Genomic DNA, 24,544 nt, shown 5'->3' with positions numbered 1-24,544 from the left:
AAAAGTGATTTCCCCGCGAGCAGAGAGAACTGGACCCAAGCTGGGCACTGGGAGAGCAGGGAGGTAGAGACAGGAGGATCACTAGTTCAAGGCTGGCCTCAGTAACTTAGTGTGCTCCTGTCTCAAAATAAAAAATAAAGAAGGAGTGTAGCTCCTAGTAGAGAGGCCCTGGGATCAATCCATAGTACCACAAAAAATGAAAAAAAAATATTCTAATCATATGATTCAAAAAATATTTTTAAAAAACACCTTCCATGTATCTTAAGACATAAAGTAAGAGATTTCCTAAAATTCTCTAAATATAGAAACCTCCTTCTATTCACAGTATTTAAGAATTCCATGAACTTTTCCTCTGAATTTCCTCAAAGAGGATATTCAGACTTTTCTTTGTAAAATTCACTATGTGACAGGTTTGTTTGGGCGAGGACAATATTGTCCTGATATTTTCCTGGTATCACAAATTCTAGCACTTTCCTAATCTTAACAAATATTGAAATGAATGATTTACCAAGAAAACAGATTCATACTTCTCTAACAAGAATACAAAAACTGAGACATGCAGGTGTCACTGACGATGACACAAAGGGCTCAGTGTTGGGAAACATGAGGCCACCAGCACAGAGCCGTTCACGACCCATTGCCCTTCATTTGCAGCTAGAATCACCCACCTGTCAAAATAGTGTAGACTGAATACAAAGGAGCTCACCAGGACCAGGAGGGTGCATGTGGCTCTGGCCTTGTGGAAAGGTTGAGGGCAGAGGACATGGCTGTGAAGGTCTGGACTGGCTGCCGGTGTCTGTGCAGGACAAGGACCATGGAGCCACTGGCCCGGGCCATGAGGACCAGACTCGTCAAGTCAGGGGAAAAGTCTAAGATAGCATATCATAGGCTATGACTTACTTGCATTGACCAGGAACAGTACCCACCGTTCTCATCTACACTGAATTTTTTCTTAATTCATTGGGCCATTCACTACTAAAGGCAGAAATGAATTTATCAAGAGATTCAGGGTCCAGCAGAGGAAACAGCAGAAGCCGATGAACTCTGGGGATTGAACCTTGAGTGTGATCTACCCACACACCTGCAGCCGCTCCCACACAGGCACTCCATGTCTGCTCAAAGTGGGAGCTCACCCCCTATCTCCTTCCTTGAAGCGTGCCTGCATCCCCAGGGCTTCAGCCAGAGCCCTGTTAGAGGCCATGTGTTGAGTGAGAAGAGGGAGCAGTTTCTGAAAGAATCTGAGAGGAGAGAAGGGAGATGCCAGGCAGCCCTAAGAGCTCACTGGAGTGGCCACATGCCTCTCCTCCCCTAGCATTTGCTTCTTGAATGTGTTCGGGGATTCATCAATCCTTTATCTATCATCTATGTATCATTTATACCTATCACCTATCATCATCTATGCATCATCCATCATTTATGTAACACCTATCATCTATGCATCATTCACCGTCCATGTATCATCTATCACTAATCTGTCATCTGACTTCTGTTATCTACCTAAGGTTTTTGTTTCCAATCTCAGAAAGGCAAAACATTTTTTTAACACAATGCCTTTATTTTTATGTGGTGCTGAGGATGGAACCCGGGTCCCGCCCGTGCTAGGCGAGGGCTCTACCACTGAGCCACAATCCCAGCCCAAGGCAAAGCATTTTTAAGACGAGTTAATCTATCAGCGGGGCATGGTGGCACACACCTGTAATTCCAGCACCTTGGGAGGCTGAGGCAGGAGGATTGCAAGTTCAAAGCCAGCCTCAGCAAAAGCAAAGTGCTATGCAACTCAGTGAGATCTTGTTGCTAAATAAAATACAAAATTGGGCTGGAAATGTGGCTCAATGTTCAAGTGTCCTGAGTTCAATTCCCCAGTAAAAAATAAAGTAAAAAAAAATACTAGTTAATCTTAGATTTCCTGAGAAAAATACTTTCTGAGAATCTGATACTTCCCCAAAGAGAAAAGAGAAAAGCTACTTACCACATGTGGATTTCCTCTCAAGACAGGGATGCGGAGGCAGCATGTGTCAAGTGTGTGGGTGAGACACATGAACCTCAGATAAAGGCCTGGGACTGCAAGACCTCTCCTCCTTGCTGGGAGTTATTATCATGTCACCTGGGAGTGCAGTGAGAGCATCTTCTAGGGGACTGCAGAAGATCTCTGAGGAGCACTTGGGATTGTGGAGAACACTGACAGCTATTAAAACAATTTAAAAATATATCCAACAGGAATTTCAGAGACAATTAAGGAAAGTGTACTTTTTTTTTCTTTTTTGGTACCAAGGATTAAACCCAGGAGTACTTATCCACTGAGAAACATCCCCCAGACCTTTTAAAATATATTTTATTAGAGACAGGGTCTCACTGATTTGCTTAGGGCTGGCTTTGAATTCTTGATCCTCCTGCTTCAGTCTCCTGAGTCGCTGGGATTACAGGAGAAATCCATGCCCAGCAATAAAAGTGAACTTTTGAAATCAACAAAATCCACATGAAAGATGAGAAGAGAAACCCGAAATCTAACAAGTGAGATGGATGCCAATCAAATGTTTATCCCAGATTCTTAGCTGATCTAGAGGCTATGTTTCCAAAGCAATTCTTCCTCAAAAGCAGGAAAAAATGTGATTATAATTAGAACATTTCTCCTGAGCTCTCATGTTATCATATTTGTTCAGTATTTTGACTAATATTTATTGGGTAGTTTATGGGTTTCCGGTATGTTTCTAGGCACATGGATTATATTGGTGAACAAAATATAAGTTTGCCCTTCTGGAAGTCACTGTATACTTATGAAAAAGGCAATAAACATTGCATTGTTGAAATAAATACCATTGTAGACTAGAAAGCAATCTGTCCTAAGGCAATAAGAGGAAGTACAAGGGCTTCAGGTAGGCTGAAGTTGAAAATTGACTGTTCATGTTTGGACTCAAAATAAAAATAGTTTTAAGGAAATATTTTATTTGGTGTAGGAGGACATACCTACTTCTTCTTTTCCAAATATTGTATGCTTATTTTCTTTCCTTAATGTCTGAAGTCTGATATCCAGTTTAACACTGAGTACAAGTTCCATGCATGGCCACTGTACTTTTGTTTTAATCTTATGGGAATATGTTAACAATGGACCATGGGTTATGAAACCTGCCAAAACACCTTTGTAGATGTTATTTATAAAACTACAGAATAGACCTTCTCTTGTATCCTTAGATGCATATAGTTTTGTGCATATATTTTTTGTCTTCCTAAGTTTTATTCTTAATTTCATATACAACATGATGATATATCTTCTTTTTTCTTATTTTCATAACAGAACAACTTTTCTTTGTCTATTATGTATGCATAACCTATCTTATTTTTGATAATATATATTATCTTTTGAACACCATTATGGTAAGATGGGAACATTGTACCCTTTGGCAATGAATAATTTGTTGTGCTTTTTAAAAATAAATGGGTATTATTCTCCATGACCTGAGTACAATCTTCAAATTTAGAAAAGTCAGCATTCATTCGATAGAATTATTTAATTTACACACTATGCTCATATTTTAAAACTTTTCTATCAGTGTCTTTTATAGTTTTTTTTTTTTTTTTTATTCCAGAACCAAACACAGGATTGGGGATTTTATTACTTTCTCATTTGAGCCTATTCTCCAGTTATTGGAAGCAGTTATCTTCCCTTCATTCCTTTATTTTTACATTTGTTTGGCAAGACAGTACAGAAGGGACTGACCAGCATGTGGACAGCCAGAGAGAGAGGTGGACCTGGGGACTGAGGCCTTTATTTTGGTCTAGGGTGTAATCAGAGCAGATCTCCCATGGAGGGTTCTAACTGGAGATTAACGGCCACCAGCTGTGAGTTCCATGTGGTCTGGCTGTGACTGAGTGGCCCTCAACACTGTGCGAAGAGTGAGTTGAGTAGTTACACCACGTGTTCCAGAATGTGGTGGTAACCAAGTGATTTACCAGTTTTTGAGAAAATGCACTTGTTTTGGTTTGGATATGTGGTATCCCCCCAAAGCTCCTTAAGTTAGTGCAGAAATATTAAGAGGCAAAATTATATGATCCCGCGGGCTGTAACCTAATCAGCTCATCTAATTTGAACAGACTGGGAGATAGCTGTAGGCAGGTGGGGCGTGGTAGGAGAAGTTGGGTCCCTGTGACTATGCCCCAGAAGTGTAGTCCCTCAGGCTCCTCCCCTTTCCTTTGCTCCGCCTGGCATGCCTTGCCACCATGACAGCTGGCCTCACCCTGGGCAGTGGAGAAAGGGAGCTGACCCACCCTAGAGTAAACCTTTAAAACCATGAGCCAAAATAAACTTTTCCTCCTTTTGTCAGGAATTTTGGTCACGGTGACCAAAAGCTGAATAACACAGTGCTAAAACTAAATTTTAATGATTTGTTTACTTCTATTACAATTCTTTGGTCTTTCTTTGACTAATTTTATAATATGTATTTTTAAATTAACACTTTGTTACAATTAATACTTCTTCCTCTATGACTCCATTTCATAATATACCTCTAATATTCTGTGAAATATTGATATCATCTCAACTTTCTAAATTAGCAATATGAGATATTTAACATTAAAAATTGTATAGCTATATTTGTCCAGAATTATTTTTGTAAAGGTTTGCTCAAATTGGCAGTAGAGTTTTTATAATATTGGCAGTAGATTTTTAAATAATATTTTTAGTTATTAAATTATTATAAATCTTTTTCTTATTTTGATAACAGACCAACTTTTCTTATAAATCCTATTTATTTACCCTTTAATTTTGATAAATAACTTGTATACAGAAAACAAAATTACCTGGCCAGCTTAATAACTATTTCTAAAGTTAGCATCTGCTTAACTCTTGTTCAGGTGCATAAGTCATAGCATCCTAGGAGCCCCATGTACTTTGTCAGTTCACTTACCAAACCAAAATTTATTTTCTTATATCCCAAGTAAGCATTTCCTTGTTTTTATTGATAGTTTTAACGTCAATGTTTTAAATATGCATCTATGTAGTTCAGTTTTGTCTGTTTGGAAACTTCATACAAATGGAACCAAATAATGATTACTACATGCCTTAAATCACTTGCCCAACATGCATGTTTATTAAGTTCTTTATTTTTCAGTTTTGTATATTATTCTGACATAAATACCTGAATAGAATACTGTTCTGCATTCTCCTTTCAGAGGTTTTTGTCTATCTGCTTTCCAGTTTTGGGCAGTTAGGTTTTGCTACTATACAGACACCTGCCTGTGAGTTTAAATGCACTCGTCTACCTGGACTATGTAATGTTGAAAAGAATTTGTTTTGCACAAGGCTGAAAATTTTTAGATTACTATATAATGCCATTTAGTTTGTATGGGCTGCCATTAAAAAACCAGAGACAGGAAGCCTTAAATAACAAAATTTTATTTTCTCAGCTGCAGAGGTAGGACGTCTAAGATCAAGCTGCCAACAGACATGGTTTCTCCTGAGGCCTCTCTCCTTGTGTAGTAGGAGACTCCCTTCTTGCTGGGTCCTCCCACAGCCTTCCCTCTGTGTGGGTACATTCCTAGGATCTCTTCTATTAAGGGCAGCGGCCACTGAATTGGGGCTCATGCCTATGGCCTCATTTAACCTTCAGTTCTTCCTTAAATTCCCTACAACCCAACAGGTCACATTGTGGGTGATGACTTCAACATATGAATCTTGTGGAGACATAACAAATGCCACACATCTCCAGGACACTTTTTCCAGTCTTCACACCCACTGTTAGTTTTTACTATTTACTGACCTTTTTAGTGTTAACCACACTGAAAATGTGACTTTCATCAAAAGTTCTAGTTTACTTTAATGCAGTTTTCTTACTGCCCAGTTTAAATGCATTTTTCTTTTCATATTTGTCATCTATCTTTTGTAATTCAAATGTAAAATGACTATTACGAGTTTTATTAGTTTTTTATATGAAACCTTTCCTTAATTCGTAGAAGCCATTAAATATAGTGTATACATATTCACTTACAGAAACCTCAATATCGTCCTATCTGTGTGACTTGTCACAGAATCTTCTATGGCATGCGTGGTAACAGAAGCCCACTGCTCTGATGTTGCTGGTGAACGTGTGGTGATGCCTGTGTTTTTGCTGGGGAAATCTTGCTCTATCCTATCACTAACACATTGTCTCCATGACCACCCTGTAAAGAAGGGTAAGTCTTCTTCCCATATAAGCTTTTTACGCCTGAAATCATTTTTTCTGCATGTTTAAGAGCAGAGGTGCAAATCAAACTTACTAGCTGGATATCTATTTTTTTTTAAATATAACTTTGTTTTTATTTTTATTTATCTTTGTATGTGGTGCTGAGGATCGAACCCAGTGCCTCATGCGTGCTAGGCGAGCGCTCTACCGCTGAGCCACCACCCCAGCCCCTTGGATATCTATTGACCTAGAACTTTTTTTTTCAAAGTGGCCATTCCCATTGTTCTTCAGAGCTACCGTCCCGCCGCAGCCGTGGACAGGAACCTAAGGCGCTCAGTCGGGTCCGCTGTCGCCGTCAGCACGCCGCCCGCAGCACTCCGTCGTTTGGCCGCGGGACTCTAACCCCAAGCCACAGGGGATGTCGCCCTCACATCTCGTTTTTATCCTGGAATCGTATGGAGGCAAAATCATTGAGAATCGCCTTCCAAGTTTTCTTCCTGGTGCCCTCCGCACATACAAGAAAACCAAGGGGAACAAATGATAAGCACTCGGACTCCCTCGCGACCTGTGTGGCGTCTACGCCTCACGCCCCAGACCCAGGGGTAAGCCAGCGCCCCGCCACAGCCCGCCCTGGCCCGGTCCTCGGGCTCCGCCCCGATCTCCGTCCGGCCTTGCCGGCTTCCTCCGGGCTCCGTGCGGATCTCCGTCCTTCTCGGCCGACTTCCTCCGGGCTCCGCCCCGATCTCCGTCCGGCCTTGCCGGCTTCCTCCGGGTTCCGTCCCGATCTCCGTCCCGCCCGGCCGGCTTCCTCCCGGCTCCGCTCCGATCTCCGTCCGGCCTTGCCGGCTTCCTCCGGGTTCCGTCCCGATCTCCGTCCCGCCCGGCCGGCTTCCTCCGGGGTTTGCCCCTGCGCTCCGCCAGCTCGGGCGGGCACTGACTACCCGGAACACCGCGCGCGCCTGGGCTAATTAGCCGAGGCGGCGCTTCCGCGAGCGCGCAGTGCGTCCGGCGGGACTTCTTGCGCCGCGGCAGAGCTCTCGCGGCCTTGGCCGGCCCTGGCAGCCTCTCCTGGTCGCCTGGGCGGTGCGGCCGGAGGCTTCGCGTGCGTGCAGGCGCGGATGGGACTCTGCGACGCGCCGCCGCGCACCTCGCCGTCCCGCGGGCCCATGGCGGCGGCCGAGCGGACGCGCCCCGCGGTGAGTGCTGCGACGCCGCCGCCCGCGTCCCGGACCCCGAGTCGGGCCGCCAGCACCGGCCTGCAGCCCGGCTCCCCGGGTCCGCGGGAGCTGGGAGAGCGCCCCGAGTGAGGGTTTTGAAGCACTTCAGAGGCTGCTCAGTGTCCAGCAGCCTGCGGTAGAGCTGGCGGAGAGGACCGAGGGACAGGAGTGATGAGTGTTGCTAGATCTTGAAGGTGGCGCGGCGGGACTCTGGCGCTCCTGGTGAAGGACCCCGCCGAGTTCTCTTATCTGCACGACTGAAAGAGCCGAGGGGGCGCAGGTTTCAGGGAGAGATGAGGGTTTGGATTTTGTGGTGGCTCTGAAATGCCCTGGAGTGTAGTTGTAGGGAGGTCAGAAGAGGGGACGGCTTTGTGATGTCCAAGTGGTGACAGTCTCAAACCCGAGGTTCAGATTTAGAGGGGAAACCCAATGGGTTTACTCTGAGGTGAGCCTAGAATGAAGAGAGAGCTTGGGGCTGGAGGGTGGGGAGGAGTGGGTGGGCCTTGGCTGGCTGCCTCCAGATGGGAGGGCCCCTGGTTCCAAGGGTTGTGTCAGAGGACTAAGGAGCCCGCCTAGGACGATGGACTTAAGAAATCTGTGTAGTTCACCGTTCTGAAGACACAGCAGACAGCTCATTCTTGTGGAGCCTGAGAAAAGCCTGGCTAGCGAAGCAGGCCAGGCCCAGCAAGTACACAGGTGCTTCTGCTTCTCCTTGGAAATGCAAACTTTAGCTCCAGACTTAACAAATTCTTTCAAGCAACTTGAAATTGAAATGACAACATGTCCCTGTGCCCTCATACAAACATTTGGTCTTTGCCAGGCATTGGTAAGAAAGAACTAGGACCCTTGTAATTTCCTCAGTGAAGTGTCTGGTTTTCCTTACAAGCCCCTTCTCAAAATACCTGAGTTTTATTAAATGACTAAGGGTGACAATACTTACAGTGAGGTCCCTAAAGAGCCTCAAAGTAGGGCTGATCACCCAGATTGACCTAGTGATCATAGGATTTGAACTTTCAGTCCCTCCTTAGGCTTTCGGGGAGGAAAGGTGAGCTGGGAATTAGGTCATATAAAATCTTGGACAAAGAGATTTAGAAAGCTTTCAAGTTGGGAACACTTGGAAGTGTTGGGAGTGTCACACGTCCGGAAGGGGCCTGGATGCACATCTTCTCTTCCCCCAATATCTTGACATATGAAACCTATACATTTTGTTGTTTCTGTGTTACACTCTTAATAATAAACCAGTAAATGTAAGTTGAGTTTTTCTGAATTCTGTGAGTGAATCTAGCTAATTGTGAAACTTAAAGAAGGGGTAATGTAACTCCCAGATTTGTGTCCAAATTGGATAGCATTATAGGTGGCCTGAGCATTAAAGTTACTGGCATCTGAAGTAAGGGTAGTTTTGTATGCCTGAGTTCTAGAACTCAGGCATATGGGTGCAGATGCTGATTACAGGTAGGTAGTTGCAGAATAAAATTGAAGGGTAGAGTGCCCAATTGGTACCAATTAGAGAACTGATATTGGAAAATAACCATATATTTGGTGCCATAAGGAAAATCACAGAAACTCTTAATTATTTGATACAATATCACATTTGTATGAAATCTTAAATGGCAGATTAAAAACACCCAAATTTTCAAAAACATTTATAGAAATTTGATCTGTGGTCACTAACAGCTAAACTTAGCATTGGACATGCATAACACTACCAGGAGGTAGCCACCATGATTGTTTCCATTTTATGAGTGAAGACAGCCTCAGAGAGGTTAGGTCTTTGTTCAGTGGGCTGAGGATCTGAGGTTAAATGCCAGCCTGAGAAAGCTCTTCAGAGCAAGGCAGGAGGGAATAACTAAGCCTCCACAGATTCCACTCTAATCCTTATCTCATAGACACCCTCTTTCCACAGAGTTCCATGGCAGCAGAAGGGTTTGAGGAACCATCACAGGTAGGTAAAGAAGTCCCAGACCCTCACTGACCTTGCTCCTCACACCCATGATCCTAGTACACAAATTCAGGTGATAGTGGTGTCCTGGGACTTGATGTGTCCTGAATCCTTGGAACCCTGGGGTCACCTGAGGCCCAGGATCCTTAATTATGGTCAGAAATTATATTTCTAAGTCAGCTAATAGGATGAGGTGCTGGAAGGTTTCCTGGGCAAAGGAACAAATTGCATGTCCAAGTGCTAGGAGATGAGAATGGCTTGGGGGGGTTGAAGAAGTTGCAAGTCTCTGTCGTGCCTTCTGGGAACAGAGAAGGAGGGATAGGAGTTATCCTGGAGTGGCAGGTTGAGGAGCAAAGGCCTCTACCAGGGGTGCAGGAAACGTGGAGGGTTTGAAGCAAAGCAGGGAATTTTATAACACAGATTTAAGGCTTTTTTAACACTCCTGGTGAGTGCCAATAGGAGCCTACATACCTGTGAATCTGAAGTGGGGGGCGGAGTGGAGTTTCTCAGTCTCTTGTCAACAGGGATGATTTTCTGCTGGATATGGTAAGAGAGCAATCAGGAATGACCTCAACATTTTTGGCATAAATAAATGAAAGTGTGGAAGTGCCAGTTGCTGAGGTGGAACATAAATGGTAGGATTATGTAAAAGAAATACTATCATGAGGAGATTTATCTTTTTACTTAAATATTTTTATTAAAGTCGGTTTTTGTTTTTAGAGCACTTTTAAGCTTATAGTAAAATTGACAGCAAAGTACAGAGATTTCCCAAATACTCCTGTTGTTGCACACGAATACTGTTTTAGTCAGCTTTTCATTGCTGACAGTAACAGTTTTAGAGGAGGAAAAGTTTATTTAAGCATCACAGTTTCAAAGGTCTCAGTCCGTAGATAGCTGGCTCCATTGCGCTGGGCCCAGGGTAAGGCAGAACATTGTGGCAGAGGAGTGGAGGAGGAAAGTGGCCCAGGACATGCCAGGAAGCAGACAGAGTGCTCACTCACCAGGGTCAAAATACAAACCTCAAAGGCATGCCCCAGTGAACTACCTCCGGCCATACCCTACCTGCCTACAGTTATCACCCAATGAATCCCTGTCAGGGGATTATGATTTGGTTAAAACTTATGACCCACTCACTTCATGTCTGAATTTTTTTGCATTGTCTCACACATGAACTTTTGGTGGACACCTAACAGCTAAACCATAATGCATGCTCTCCCTTATTATCAGTATTTCTCACCAGAGTGGTACGATTATTGCCATTAAATTTATGCCTGCACATCATAATCGCCCATAGTCACTAAGTTTATCTTGTGTTTACTCTTGGTGTTACACATAACAGACTGGACAAATGCAGAGTAACATGTATTCATCATGAGGGCACCATGCAGAGTATTTCCTTTGCTGTTAAAGTCCTCTATTCATCCTTTCCGTTTCCAGCCCCTAAAGATCACTGATCTTTTTACCATTCCCATAATTTTGTTTTTTCAAAATACCATATAATAGGAATCATTCAATGTGCAGCAATATTTTATTTATATATTCATCTCCTTAAGGATCTCTTGGTGGCTTCCAAGTTTTTGCAGTTTTAACTGTAGCTGCTATAAACGTCCATGTCCAGGGTTTTGTGTGGCAGGTTTTTGATGTCTTTGGGTCAGTACTAAAGATCTGTACTATTGGGTCATATGACAAGGGTGTTTGGCTTTGTAGAAAACGGCCAGACTGCCTTCCGTGGTGCTGTTTCACTGTTTATTCCCACCAGCAGAGAGTCCTCTGCTACTCCACATTTCATCAGCACATAGTGGCATCTGTTCCATGTAGAAGTGTCTTGTTTTGATTTGCATTTCCCTAATGACATGATATAGAGCATCTTTTCATGTGTTTATTTTCCATCTTCATATCTTTAATGTTTCCATCTTTGACTTATTTTTAAATTATGTTGGTTGATTTCTTCTTGATTTTTAAGAATTCTTGTATATTTAAGACACCTTTTGATGTTACACATAACAGTTCTTTATCAGATGTTTCTTTTGCAAATCTTTTGGTCTGTGGCCTTTCATTCTTAGCACAGTGTCCTTCACAGAGCAGAAATTTTGCATTTTAAGTAAATTTAGCTAGTTATCATGGATTTCATTTTTGATGCTCTCTAAAAAAAGTAAACAAACCCAAAGTCATCCATATTTTCTCCTGTGTTATCTTCTAGGAATTCTATCATTTTACATTTGGCATTTAGTCTGCGGTACATGTTCAGTTAATTTACGTGAAGGCTGTGAGATTTCTCTTACTTTGTTTGGTGTGCAGATATCCAGATGTTCAGTTCTGTTGAAAAAGTTCTTGTAGCTCCATTGTCTTTACTGCTTTTTCAAAGATAGTTTGACTTTTTTTTTTTTTTTTTCTGGTACTGGGGATTGGGCCCAAAGGTGCTTAACTACTGAGTCGCATCCCCAGCCCCTTTTTTAAATTTTCATTTTGAGATGAGATCTCTCTAAGTTGCTTAGGGCCTTGCTAAGTTGAGACTGGCCTCAAATTTCTGATCCTCTTACCTCAGCCTTCTAGTTGCTGGGAACACATCTGGCAGAGCAGCTGACTTTTATGTGAGTCTTTCTATGTACTTGTCTTCTGTTCCCCTGGACTGTTTATCCATTCTCTCACTAGTTCCTTGCTGTCTTATTAAGATACCTCATTAGTCAGTCTTCAAGTTGGACGGGGTCGGGTCTCCAGCCCTTTGTTATGCTTCAGTACTGGGCTGGCTCTTCTGACTTTGTGCCTTTCCATGTAAGTTTTAAAATCAGTTGATCCATGTCTGCAAAACACCTGGCTGGGGTTTTGACTGAGATTGCATTGAATTTGTAGGCCAAATGGTGAAGAACTGACATGGAACAACACTGACTCTTCCTATTGAGGAACATAGAATATCTATTTTTAAGTTCTTTTTAAATTTCTTTTGTCAGAGTTCTGTATTCTTCCTCATATAGATCTTATATATCATTTAGATTTATCCTAAGTATTTCATTGTTTGGTGCCAATGTAAGTGGCATCATGTTGTAATTTCAAATTATTGTTGATACATAGGAAATAAACTGACTTATATAGTAACCTTTTATCCTGTAACCTTTCTATATATTTTTTTAGTTTTAGGAGTTTTTTGGTCATTTCTTACAGGTTTTCTATGTAGACAGTCATGTCATTCATTAAAAAAATACAGTTTTCTTTCTTTCACTCCAGATACCTTTTATTTCATTTTCTTATTGTGTTAGTGAGGAATTTCAGTGTGATATTGAAAAACAGTGGTGGGAGGGGACATTCTTTCCTTGTTCCTGATTTTGGTGGAACAGCTTTGAATTTCTCATCATTAAATATATCTTCTGCAGGTTTTTTATAGATAGCTTTTATCAAGTTGAGAAAGTACCCTTCTCTTCCTGGTTTATTTCATTTTTATAATGAATGAGTGTCAGACTTTGTCAAATGCTTTTTCTCTATCAATTGATATAGTCATATTTTTTTTTCTTATTTAATCTATTGATGTCATGGGTTACATTAATTGACTTTTGAAAATTCAGTCAGCCTTATAAGTCCTACTTGATTGTAGTGTATAATTCTTTTTATATATTGTTGAATTCCATTTGCTAATATTTTCTTGAGTATTTTTGCATCTGTGGTAATGAGGGGTATTAGTCTGTAGTTTTCTTTCTTATACTCTTTTTTATTTTGATTATAGGATAATTCTGGCTAGAAAGAAATAACTGGTAGAACTGGTAGGTATTTCTTCTAATTTTATCCTCTGAAAGAGATTGTAGAGAGTTGGTATAATTTTGGTTTTGTGTAAATTTTGTCAGATTATGTCTTTCAAGAAATCGATCCATTTCATCAGCTTATGAAATTGTGGGCATAGAATTATTGGTAGTATTTCTATTACTATCCTTGTAATTTGCATGGGATCTTTAGTGGTGTCCCCTCTTTCATATCTGATGTTAGTAATTTGTGTTCTCCCTCTTACATTCTTAGTCTGGCTAAATAGGGGCTTATCAATTTTTATTGACTCCCCCCCCCCCCAACCACTTACTAGTTCCATCGATTTCCTGTTTTCATTCTCATCGACTTGTGTTCAAGTTATTTCTTTCCTTCTAATTACTTCAGATTTAAATTGCTCTTATTTTTTTTCTAGTATGTTTTTTTTTTTCTTCAGGTTTAGATGATTAATGCAAGGTCTCTTCTTCTTTCTGATATTTGGTTTAGCCCCATAACCGTTCTTCCAAGCACTGCTTTCACTGTAACATGCAGGTTTGGTAAGTTCTGTTTTCATTTCATTTAAATTTCTCTGGAATGTTTCGATTTTGATCCATGAGTCATTTAGAAGTGTTGTTAATGTCCATCTTTGTGTAGTTTTCCATCTCTTTCTGTTATTGCTTTGTAGGTTAATTCCATTGTGATTTGATAGTGGACTTTGTATGGTTTCTGGCTGTGGGAGTCGGTGTTCTGCAGTTACTAAGTACCCTGTGGTTTTCAGTGCACCTTTGAAACTAATCCAAGTCCACATCCAAATAGCACTGTCCTGTTTTTGTGGGCACTTAAAATAGTCCTTAAATTAATAATTCTGCCTTCCTGCCCCCTTATAATTCCTGTCATTTGCCCTTGCTCTCTCATATCATTCTGTCATTCACTTTATTTATAAAATTGCTTTATTTATAAAATACAGGCAAACATAATCAAATTTATTGATCATAATTATGAATGAACTATGATGTTAGTTTATGAATAACAAAAATGCAGTTTTTCCATTTTACTTTTACCTATTTCTTCTTTAATGCTCTTCTTTTATGTAGATTTGTGTTTCTGGTCTGTATAATTTTTTCTGCTCTCTGGAGAGTTCTAACCTAGATGTGATGGTGCATACCTATAATCCCAGCTGCTAGTGAGGCTGAGGCAGGATGATTCAAAGTTTGAAGCTAGCTTGGGGAATTTAGTGGATTTGTCTCTCTCTTTTTTTTTTTTTTTAAGGGCTGGGAATGTAGCTCAGCAGTAGAGCTCAATTTGGGTTTAATCCCCAGTACTGCCCCCACCCCGCAACACAATTTATTTTAATATTTTTTAAAATTAATTAATTAATTAATTAATTTTTGCATTACGATTCTTAATACACCTTTATACCACAGTTTATCATATCTCTGATTATATATAAGGTATGTTGACACCAAATTCACATCTTCATACATGTATTTGTATAATGATGACCGTCTCCTTTTAATATTTTTTGAAGTCATTTTTATTAGCTACAACAATCTTTGATTTTGGTTTGTCCAAGAAAGTCTCTGTAGTTTTTTTTCCACCTTCTGAATGATACTTTCACAGGGTACATAACTTTAGGTCGGTGCATTTTTTTTCTCATGATACTTCTTTACTTTCTTCATGTTTGCATGATTTCTGAAGAGAAGTCAGATATGATTCTTATCTTTGCTCTTACATAAAGTATTTATTCTTTCAGCCTTTTTTCAGGGTTCTTTATCTTTGATAATGTACAAATGAAGCATAATAATGCTTAGTTGTAGTTTTTTGGGGGTATTTATCCTACTTAATGATCACTGAACTTTCTGAATCTGGGGTTTGGTGTCTGGCATGAATTTGGAAAAATTGCAGTTATTATGGTTTCACATATTTCTTCTGTTCCTTTTTCTCCTTGTATCCTAGTATGTCGCACGTTTTGTAATTTTCTCATAATCATTGGATATCCTGGTTTTATTTTTGTTCTGTTTTATTTATTGGGGATTTTGTGTTTGTGCACTTTACTTTTCTATTTTTGAAGTTTCTATTTATCCTCAAACTTGTGGGTTCTCTTCTCAGCCTTCTCTGATCTGCTTAGCCCTTCAGAGGCAGTCTTCATCTTGGTACAGTGTTTTTGATCTGTATTTCTGATTCTTTCTCAAGATTTCTGTCCATTCTTGTGTATTCTCTTTCCTTTATCCATTAGAGCGCTCAGCATCTGAATCACAGGGTTCATGATTCTAACATCAAGGTCTGGTTTTCATATTTGCTCTTTTTCTTCAGATTGTGGTTATTTATTTATTTATTCATTTTTTGCTTTTTGGTATGCTTTATAATTTTTTTCTTGTTAGCCAGATGCAGATATCTGGTAAAAGAAGCTGTTGTAAATAGTAATGTAGTGAGAGAGGAAAGAAGGGGGAGAGGAAGCATTTAGTAATGCAGTAAGGTGTTTGGGGGAGAGGAAGCATTCTAATTACTGCCATTAGGTCTCAGTTTTTAGTGAGCCTATGCTTCTGAACTAAAATCCACAAGCCTTTCTCAAGTTTATAAGTTGGCAGTTCAAGACGACTACCAGAGTGAGTTGTAGTGGGTATTTCCCTTCCCCTCAGGCTGTTAACCTTGCAGATTAGGCTCAGGTCAACTCAGGTATCCGAGGGAGTGCTTTGTTTAGAAGAATGAGTGCTATGGACTCCTATCACTGAGTCCTCCTGGGGTTTTTAGCTTTCAAAGTTGTTCCCACTGAACCTCGAGAAGATCATGGTTTGTAGTCCAGCTTTCCTAACCCAGCTTCTGTGGGGTTTCTTTTCATGAGTCAACTCCGGAAGCCTCTACTCCTTGTATTTTTTTTGTCTGTTTTTCTAGTCATGGGGACAGCAATTTGTCCTGTGTCTTACAAGTGTTAGTGTTCATTTTCCAGCCTGTTCAACTGTGTGTTTGCTGTTGTGAGATAGTGGTGGTAGGTTTTCAGATGTGGAGTCCCATTTGGGGGCAGGGGAGTGCAAGCGTCAGGTGTGCAGCAGCTGGCAGAGCTGAGGGAAGGCATTCTAGTGGAGGCTTTCACTGGCTGGTGGTTGGCATGTGGACTGGGGCAGATCAAAGATGTGGCCCTTCAGGCCATAGTGGCAGTGCTGCTGGTGGGGAAGGGTGGTCAAAATATTGTCTAGTTGCTGGGTTCCTGTGTGGTCGCTGGGTCAAAGTAGTGATCATCATGGGGATGATGAGGGTGTGTAAGGATACGATGGGGAATGGATCTGACTGGCAGAAGGGGCTTTAACTGGGGGATGGATAAGAGATTCATTCAGGGCGAAGCAGCAATGGAGGTCAAATGACACTGAGGCCAGGGCTAGTGGTTCTGCCCTCTGTTGACTGTCTTTTTAATGACTCTTTCTGGAGCCTGAGGTGTTCTGACAGGATGGCAGCTCAGGCTAGAAGCAGATGAAATCCCTGGGAGAATCCTTCGGCTTGGAGTGAGATAATTGGGGACTGAGTTTGAAAGCCATTGTCAGAGTAGGGCAGCAAGGTCAGTAATGAGAAGAAGAGACCCTGGCTACTTGAGTTCTGCCCAGGACTCCAGTGCTAGAATGAGGAGCCAGGCCACTGGAATGGTCTTGGAGATGCTGGAACTGCCTCTGGCTTTCTGTATAGAAGACTGGAAGGTACTGTGCCCTGGGTGTTTGACAAGCACATGAGCAACAAGACACGGGGAAGCAGAGCAGGATCTGAGATGGACCAGGGAAGTAGTGTTGTTAGGGATATAGCCATCATGGTCTGGAGATACGAGGGAACTTCAGGCTCCAGAGCAATAAGCAGATGGAGAGGGAGTGTTAATGGATGTGTTCAGGGCTTAAACCCAGGAGTTGAGCACAGGTGGGTATAGGTGGCATGATCTGGGGCCCCAGGGAATTGGGCAGGAGCGTGGCTGAGATTCTACATACCAGGCCTAGAGCTCAGATGATGCTCCATTTCACCTTGTGGTCATGAGAGCTGGAGATGTGATCACTGGGTGTGAGGGGTGGCAGGGAACAGTAGCATCAGGGTCTGTATTTCCTCTGCATTGGGGAGGTAGGGTGGAGGGTGAGGTACCAGGGACCTGGGTATTGAGGCTGCTCATGAACTCATCTGCCCCATTGTGACAGGGCCATGTGACCTTTGAGGAAATCGCTGTGTACTTCTCCCAGGAGGAGTGGGGGCTCCTTGATGACGCTCAGAAACATCTGTATCATGATGTGATGCTGGAGACCTTTACACTCGTGGCCTCAGTGGGTAAGGTCCCTCACATCCACACTGCTGGGCTCTGTGCTTTCCTTTCGTTCCCCTGTCCTTCCCAGAGCAGGACCATGACCTCTGCCCACTCCCTGGCCTCCTGACACTGCTGATTGTCAGGCCTGGGCTAGCCCTAGCCCTAGCAGCCCTAGCCTCTGCTGTTCTGAAGCTTGTAGTTAGTGTTGGTGTTCAGAATCTTGCAGTCTGTCCAACCACTGCCACTTGGTTTTGCCACTCTGCTAAAGTGACTGCTGAGGGTTCCCTGGACTTTAGTGGGCTTTTCTTGGCACCTGCCTACCTAGGAATCACAGGTATTTACATGCTACATGTGTTGGGAACACTAGGGTGTGACAGTAGGACCTGCCCCCCACCCCCTTCAAGGTTTTTCTGTAGTAAATTTCTCTTCTGCCATCTTTCATGGGTTAGGATGATCTGAGCTTGTGTTAGTCACTCAGTTACCTGTTTTCCCTTAGGACTTTACCTTCAGGTCCCAAATGTTCTCCCAACTTGAGTGGAGGTAGGGGAGAACAGTGTTCCCTGGCAGGGTGCAGAAGTTTCCAGTCTTTTTTTTTTTTTTTTTTTAAACAGCAAAGAGGTGTTTATTGCAAGCTAACTCGGTCCTCCACACACACAGCAACTGGTGACGCTGAGAGGCTCCGAGCCCAGGGTTTACAGCAGTTTTATACACTCTTTGGGGAAGGCAAGGACTTCATATACATCATAGCATCTCTTAGCAAATTATCACACACGGCGGGAAAATCATAAAACAACTCTAAAACATGATTAGCACAGTCACTGGCGGGAACAAGTTGGGTAGGGGGTGATTGGTTACTACAAGAGGGGGATTCGTTTGAAATGATTGGTTTAGGCCACGAGGGGAGTACGTGCTGAACTACATGGTTTCCCAACACGTTATCAACCCAAGTTTCCAGTCTTAACAAGAAGGGTATATGGGTTCTGGAATTGTGAGCTGAAACTGTGGGAGGGTACACATTCAGGGCTGAGCTCAAATCATATCAGGCAGATGTTTTGTGCTTCCCACTGTTTTGATGCCAAGGCTCATGGCCATACCTTATTCCTATATTTCTTCCACCTACTTGTCATTTTGCCTACTTGTCACTTCAGCTGTGACTTCTGATCCCTGGCTGTTCCCTACCTCTACATCCACTGCATCTCTCCGGTTCCTCTGCTTCTGTAGTTGCTCCAACATTAGCCCACACCTCATGAGCTGTGAGACGTGTTTAAGTATTTAAGTAGCCTTGAAAGCACCAGCTGCCTTGGTGCAGCTGTGCTTTCTTGGGGTAGGACACACCTTCTATGCAGTTCTCACCTGTCTCCAGAAGACAGGTCACACTGAGAACCACTGACATGGGAAGGAGGTGTAGACCCTGCCCGTCTTCCCACAACGACACCCGTTCCATGTTTTCTTGATGGTTGTAGGGCCTCTCCTACATTCTGAACCCTGGAGGCTCACTACCAAACAACCTTATGTTTTTTGACCTACCCTAGCTCTTTTGTCCTAGAAACAAACCTAGGGATTCTCCTGCTGGGCCGTTTCCTCCCACCAGAGTCACCCTTCACCTGCATTCTTGTGCTTTCAGGTTGTTGGCATGGAGTAGAGAAAATGGCCCATTCTGAGCAGATTCTTTCCATAGGAATATCACAGGCCAGAACTCCAGCACCAAGTCCTTCTATTTCAAATGCTCATCCCTGTGAGATGTGTATCCAGTTCACAAAAGACTCTTTGCACCTGACTGGACACCAGGGAATACTTCTGGGGCAGAAACCATACATATGTGTGACATGTGGAAAACAGTTCTCATTAAGTTTGAAACTAAAACAGAACCAGAAGCAACACAGTGGAGAGAAACACATCATAAGGGGAGAGAACGGAGCCTTGCTCATCTGCAGAGTCCCTGTGTCAGATAGCTTTTTTATATGCAGAGATGTAGAGAAGGACTTCCCAGCCAGTCTCGACCTTCTGCAGCATCAGACTGTCCTTGGCAGAGAATGTTCACTGAGAAGCCAAGAGACCTTTCATATTCAGCCAAGACAGTACAAACATAGCAGATTCAAGCAAATTTTCAATGAGAGGGTTCACACCATTGAACATCACAGAGTTCACACTGGAGAAAAAGCTAATGAACATAGTGAATGTGGGAAATCTCTGAGCTCCAAATACTTACTTGTAGAGCAACAGAGAACACATAATGGAGAAAAGCCTCATGTGTGCAACACATGTGGGAAATCATTTCGCCACAAACAAACCCTCATTGGGCATCAGCAGAGAATCCACACTGGAGAAAGGTCTTATGTGTGTGTTGAATGTGGGAAATCCCTGAGCTCCAAATACTCTCTTGTTGAGCATCAGAGAACCCATAATGGAGAAAAGCCTTATGTGTGCAACACATGTGGGAAATCATTCCGTCACAAACAAACATTTGTTGGGCACCAGCAGAGAATCCATGCTGGAAAAAGACCTTATGTGTGCATTGAGTGTGGGAAATCTTTTATTCAGTCTTCTGACCACATTCGACATCAGAGAATTCATAGTGGAGAAAGGGCTTATGCATGTAGTGAATGTGGGAAATCCTTCATCTACAAACAATCACTTCTTGATCATCAGAGAATGCACACTGGAGAAAGGCCCTATGAATGCAATGAATGTGGAAAGGCCTTCATCCACAAGAAAAGACTTCTTGAGCATCAGAGAGTCCACACTGGAGAAAAGCCTTATGTGTGCATTAAATGTGGGAAGTCCTTTATTCGGTCTTCTGACTACATTCGGCATCAGAGAATTCACACAGGAGAACGGGCTTATGAGTGCAGTGAGTGTGGGAAGGCCTTCATCTGTAAACAAACACTTCTAAAGCATCATAGAATCCACACTAGAGAAAAGCCTTACCAATGCAGAGAATGTGGGAAAGGCTTCTACACTGAGGATAAACTTCTTCAGCACCAGAGAATTCACATCAGAGAACAAACATACAACTGCAGTGAGTGTGGGAAAGGCTTCAGCCACAAAAAAAGACTTCTTGAGCACCAGAGGACCCACACTGGAGAAAAGCCATGTGAGTGCAGTGAATGTGGGAAATGCTTTCGACATCGCACCAGCCTCATTCAGCATCAGAAAGCACACAGCGGAGAGAGGCCTTTCATCTGTACTGCTTGTGGGAAGTCCTTCCTTTACAAAAACAAACTCATTGAGCACCAGAGGATCCACACAGGAGAAAAACCCTATGAGTGCAGTGAATGTGGGAAAGCCTTCAACAAGAGATATTCCCTTGTCAGGCACCAAAGCATTCATGCAAGAGGAAGGCCCTAGCCTTTCATGGAACAGACCTTTCATCTGATCTGCCACACAAAAGTTGAACCTCATACCTCTGAAGATCAACAATTAGAAGATTCGCTACAGGACCCAAGTGCTTGGGAAGCTTAGTGCCCTAACTTGCACTTTGTAACCCACCTAGTACTGAAGCAGACACTACATTGTGGTATATCCCAGTGCCCCATCAGTCACTCTGATGCACTTGTGGGGGCTGGGGGCAGATACAGATGTGTGTGCTCACCAAACCCTGAAGGAAGCCTTGGTGAATGTGAGCCTGACAGGGTCCTCTTCTATTCTGCTGAATTGTTCAGGGCATAGACAAGTCCCTGCAGAGCAGTCTGGGTTCTGGTGGTCTTCAGAGGTTTACCTTTTGTATGCATATTGTTTTTTCTGTGTGGTTGCCATTGTGGAATTTTTCCTGCTCCACATCACCCAAGAGGGAAGTGGCCTGTATCACCATGTGCTGATATATGCACTGATAAACACCTTATTGTTATTACCTAAGCCATCTTTAATCTGGGAGGTTGTGCGTATTGTGTGGTGTGGGTCTGGAACAGAATTGTGTCCTTTTGCCATGAATGGTGAACAGTCTGTGGGCCTCAGCTTTCAGTGCTCCAAGGGCACAGTATGATTGTAGAAGTAGTCTTCATTGTCATTGCTTCTCAAGGTCTTCTAGAAAACAATGCAGAGCTGTGTGGTCCTAGTTATATGGTTTGGGTGTCAGATGTGTTTGTAGGTCTAACAATCTTACTAAGAAGAGGCATTTATGACAGACTCCAGTGCTGTGATACTTATGGGTTGTTCCTGTGTTCTTAGTGATGCTCCATATTTTCTAACACTCTTTCAGTGTAGCTATGTCCCCTGAAGGGCAGAATCAGGTAGGTGTTATTGGCTGGATGAGCCAGGTAAGAATAATTGATCCAGAGATCTAGTGCAATAAGTAGCGGTTGGAGAAGATCACAGCAAGTACAAAGAATGTGTCTCACCGTAGGTCATCCAAACATGTCCATGTTACTACCATGGCATTGTTTGGGGATGCATAGGAATTCTTAGGTTCTCTGGACCTTTCCTTCTGCTGTGGCCAGTCTTTTATCAGGATATATGACCTAGGTTTGATGGACCTCAATCACTGCTGGACTAATTTTGAGTTGACTCCTGCACAGGCAGGAAAGCAAGGCTTGAAGGAAAATAGACCTGGGTCAAAGTGTTGGCTTTGTGGCTCATCTAGGTATCCAGGTGTCACAGATGAGAATTATCTTCATTGCTTTCCATCTGCTGCCACTGGTGGGAATCTCCTGTACTTAAGAGATGAATCCCTAACCATATACATACATCTATGTCACCACATAGTCTGGTTTACCAGAAAGGCATAGATGCAAATTTTGGGCTATAAAAACTACTGGGGATTGAACCCAGGGATGCTTAACCACTGAGCCACAACCCCAGACCCTGCCCCTTTTTATATTTTAGAGACAGGTCTTGCTGAGTTGCTTGGGGCCTTCCTAAATTGCTGAAGATGGCTTTGAACTTGTGATCTTCCTGCCTCAGCCTTCCAAGCTGCTGGGATTACAGACACGTGCCACTGTGCCCGGCTATTCCTGTAATCTTGATAAAAGTGTTGTTATAAACATAAGCCTGTGTCTTCTCCCAGTCTTTCTTTCTATTCATTTTATTTCACTTGGTTTTCCAAAAAAAAGTTCTTTATTATGAAATCTAATTGGTCCATTTCTTCCTTTACTAATTTTTGTTTTGGTGAAGAGACATATACCTGATTTAAAGATATTAGGCAGCCCTGGAAGGGCAGTCCCTGCCCCCCACCCCTTGGGTCAAAGCCCCAAATACCAGAGCATAATATAGAAAATAAGTACTGACAATATAGAAAATAAGAAAATGTAGTCAATACAGAAAGATATTGAAAATTCCTAATTACGAGATTTGCAAAACATACACAAAAAACTAAAATACCCCAAACAAAAATTCAGACCTAAATGAGAGGAGAAATACATGTATTTGAACACACACTGAAATATGTGGGATTGAACACTCATTGTGTCCTAAATTGGTCATAGGTCGAATGTAATACCAGTCAAAATCATAGTGGTCTCTTCATGTAGAAATTAACAACTGGATCTGAATTGGTAAGGAAATGCAGAGGACCGAGGACTGTCCAAACACTTTTGGGAAAGAAGGAAGTTGGAGTATATGACCTGAACTCAAGACTTGCTATGAACACATCAATCAGGACATGAAGATGCTAGCATAAACACAGAAATATAAATGTAGCAGTTGTAAAGTACAGGTGGAATGTACATAAATCAGCTGATGTTCAATGAAGGCACAAAGGCAACTCAGTGGAAAGAATAATCCTAAGTCAGTGTTTCTGTACCAGGTTAGTATTCATAATTTTTAAAAATTAGATTACAATTCTGGACATAAGTAGAAAACCTAAAGTATAGAAGGACACATCTGGTGTCTGGGTCAACTTAGGACATAATGAGTGTTCAGTCCGTAATGAAGTATCTCTTCTCACTGTCTGCAGTGGTCAGTTATCTGCATTGTCTTCCAAATCTTACATGTCTCTCAAGTATTCCCTATCCTGATGCTATTGTCAATAGCTTGGTATTGTTTTTATTTTGTTTTCTCTGTTTTCAGTCCTAGAGGGACTGCCCCTTCCAGGACTACCTAATTCCTAGAGATAATAAATGACTCCCTCAGGATCGTGACTTTTACATACAAACCAATTCAGAGGCCACCTCCAAACAATCTTACTAAAGTCATGGCAAGCCAGTACTTCTGCTGCCCTGCCTCACCCCAGGACCCAGGGTCCAGACATCTAGGAGTCACCCCTGGGGCCCAGAATTATCAAACTGTTCAGTCTCAGCATGGCACACCTATCCCGCCCTGCCCCTTCCTTTTTGCAGAAGTCTCGTCATGACCCTGGGCTGAGCTCTCCTCCCTTTTGTTCGTGGCTGACCCTTGTCCTTTCTCTTGGCATGGATTTTTTTTCTCTTTTGGGCATCTTTGAGTGAACATTTTCTTCACGACAGCCATTTCTGTTGGTGACTGTTGGTTTACCATATCCGAGTAAAACAAATTCCAGGTTTTCTTTCGAGGTACTATTTTTTTTTTTTTAAAGAGAGAGGAGAGAGAGAGAATTTTAATATATATATATATTTTTTTTAGTTTTTTCAGCGGACACAACATCTTTGTTTGTATGTGGTGCTGAGGATCAAACCCAGGCCACACACATGCCAGGCGAGCACGCTACCGCTTGAGCCACATCCCCAGCCCTCAAGATACTAATTTTTGAAGGCAATGATTTCTCAATTGTTAAATACATAGAAACAATCATTTATTTTAAATGGATCTTATGTCCTTCAAACTTCAGGAACTGATTCTAGTAGGTATATTTTAGGTTTATTAGGGATTTCTGTCATTTTTATAGACATCAGAGAATTTTCTCCATAAAATACTTTTGCTTCATTCTTATCAATTCTGGCAATTTTTATTTATTTTTATTGCCTAATAATAGTGGCTAAAACTTTCTGTTCATTACTGAATAGAAGTCTAATGTCTCTTCAAAACTTTCAGTACAATGTTTAATGAAAGTCTTCTTTTACCTGGCTTTAATTTGTCTAATTTTTATGAGTTTCTTACAGCAGAATCTGCCATTTTTATTTTCCGTTCTGGAGATCCAATCCCAGTGTGGCACATGCTAAGGTAGAACTCTGTGGTTGAGCCACACCCCAGCCCATGGCTGGGTGGCAGTCGTCACTCCCAGTACAGTAAGTCATTATCATGTCTCTTCATGGAAGCACCTCTCTTTGAACTCAGGCCACAGGGACAGGAAGCAAACATTTCACTTTCATTTTCATGGTGAGTGATG

At 42.3% G+C, this 24,544-nt stretch overlaps 1 protein-coding gene and 1 long non-coding RNA gene across 2 annotated transcripts; one reads left to right on the top strand and one right to left on the bottom strand.

The window, feature by feature from the left end:
* Positions 1-5,373: 5,373 nt before the first annotated feature.
* LOC131423703 (uncharacterized) lies at positions 5,374-7,001 on the bottom strand. The gene is made up of 2 exons (XR_009225608.1): positions 6,721-7,001; positions 5,374-6,600 (listed from the first exon to the last, which is right to left on the bottom strand). It is a non-coding gene; the product is annotated as an uncharacterized LOC131423703 (long non-coding RNA).
* Positions 7,002-7,142: 141 nt separating this feature from the next.
* Znf549 (zinc finger protein 549) lies at positions 7,143-22,370 on the top strand. Its single transcript, XM_046430929.2, has 4 exons — positions 7,143-7,351; positions 9,276-9,314; positions 17,204-17,330; positions 18,932-22,370. Exons 1-4 carry the CDS (start codon positions 7,274-7,276, stop codon positions 20,653-20,655), a joined length of 1,968 nt encoding a protein of 655 aa, XP_046286885.1. The 5' UTR covers positions 7,143-7,273; the 3' UTR covers positions 20,656-22,370.
* The last annotated feature ends 2,174 nt before the right edge of the window (positions 22,371-24,544 follow it).

This window comes from Marmota monax, unplaced genomic scaffold (assembly GCF_021218885.2).
Source record: "Marmota monax isolate L192 unplaced genomic scaffold, Marmota_monax_Labrador192_F-V1.1 WCK01_AAM20220418_F8-fsc00215, whole genome shotgun sequence".
In the NCBI taxonomy this organism is placed as follows: domain Eukaryota; kingdom Metazoa; phylum Chordata; class Mammalia; order Rodentia; family Sciuridae; genus Marmota; species Marmota monax.
This window is presented reverse-complemented; position numbering and strand designations above follow the sequence as displayed.

Bases quoted from the DNA above. Each gene is read 5' to 3' on its own strand.
- Znf549 (XM_046430929.2), top strand. From the start codon at position 7,274: ATGGGACTCTGCGACGCGCCGCCGCGCACCTCGCCGTCCCGCGGGCCC. The intron at 9,315-17,203 runs GTAGGTAAAGAA...CCATTGTGACAG, and splicing joins GGTTTGAGGAACCATCACAG to GGCCATGTGACCTTTGAGGA. The intron at 17,331-18,931 runs GTAAGGTCCCTC...TTGTGCTTTCAG, and splicing joins TACACTCGTGGCCTCAGTGG to GTTGTTGGCATGGAGTAGAG.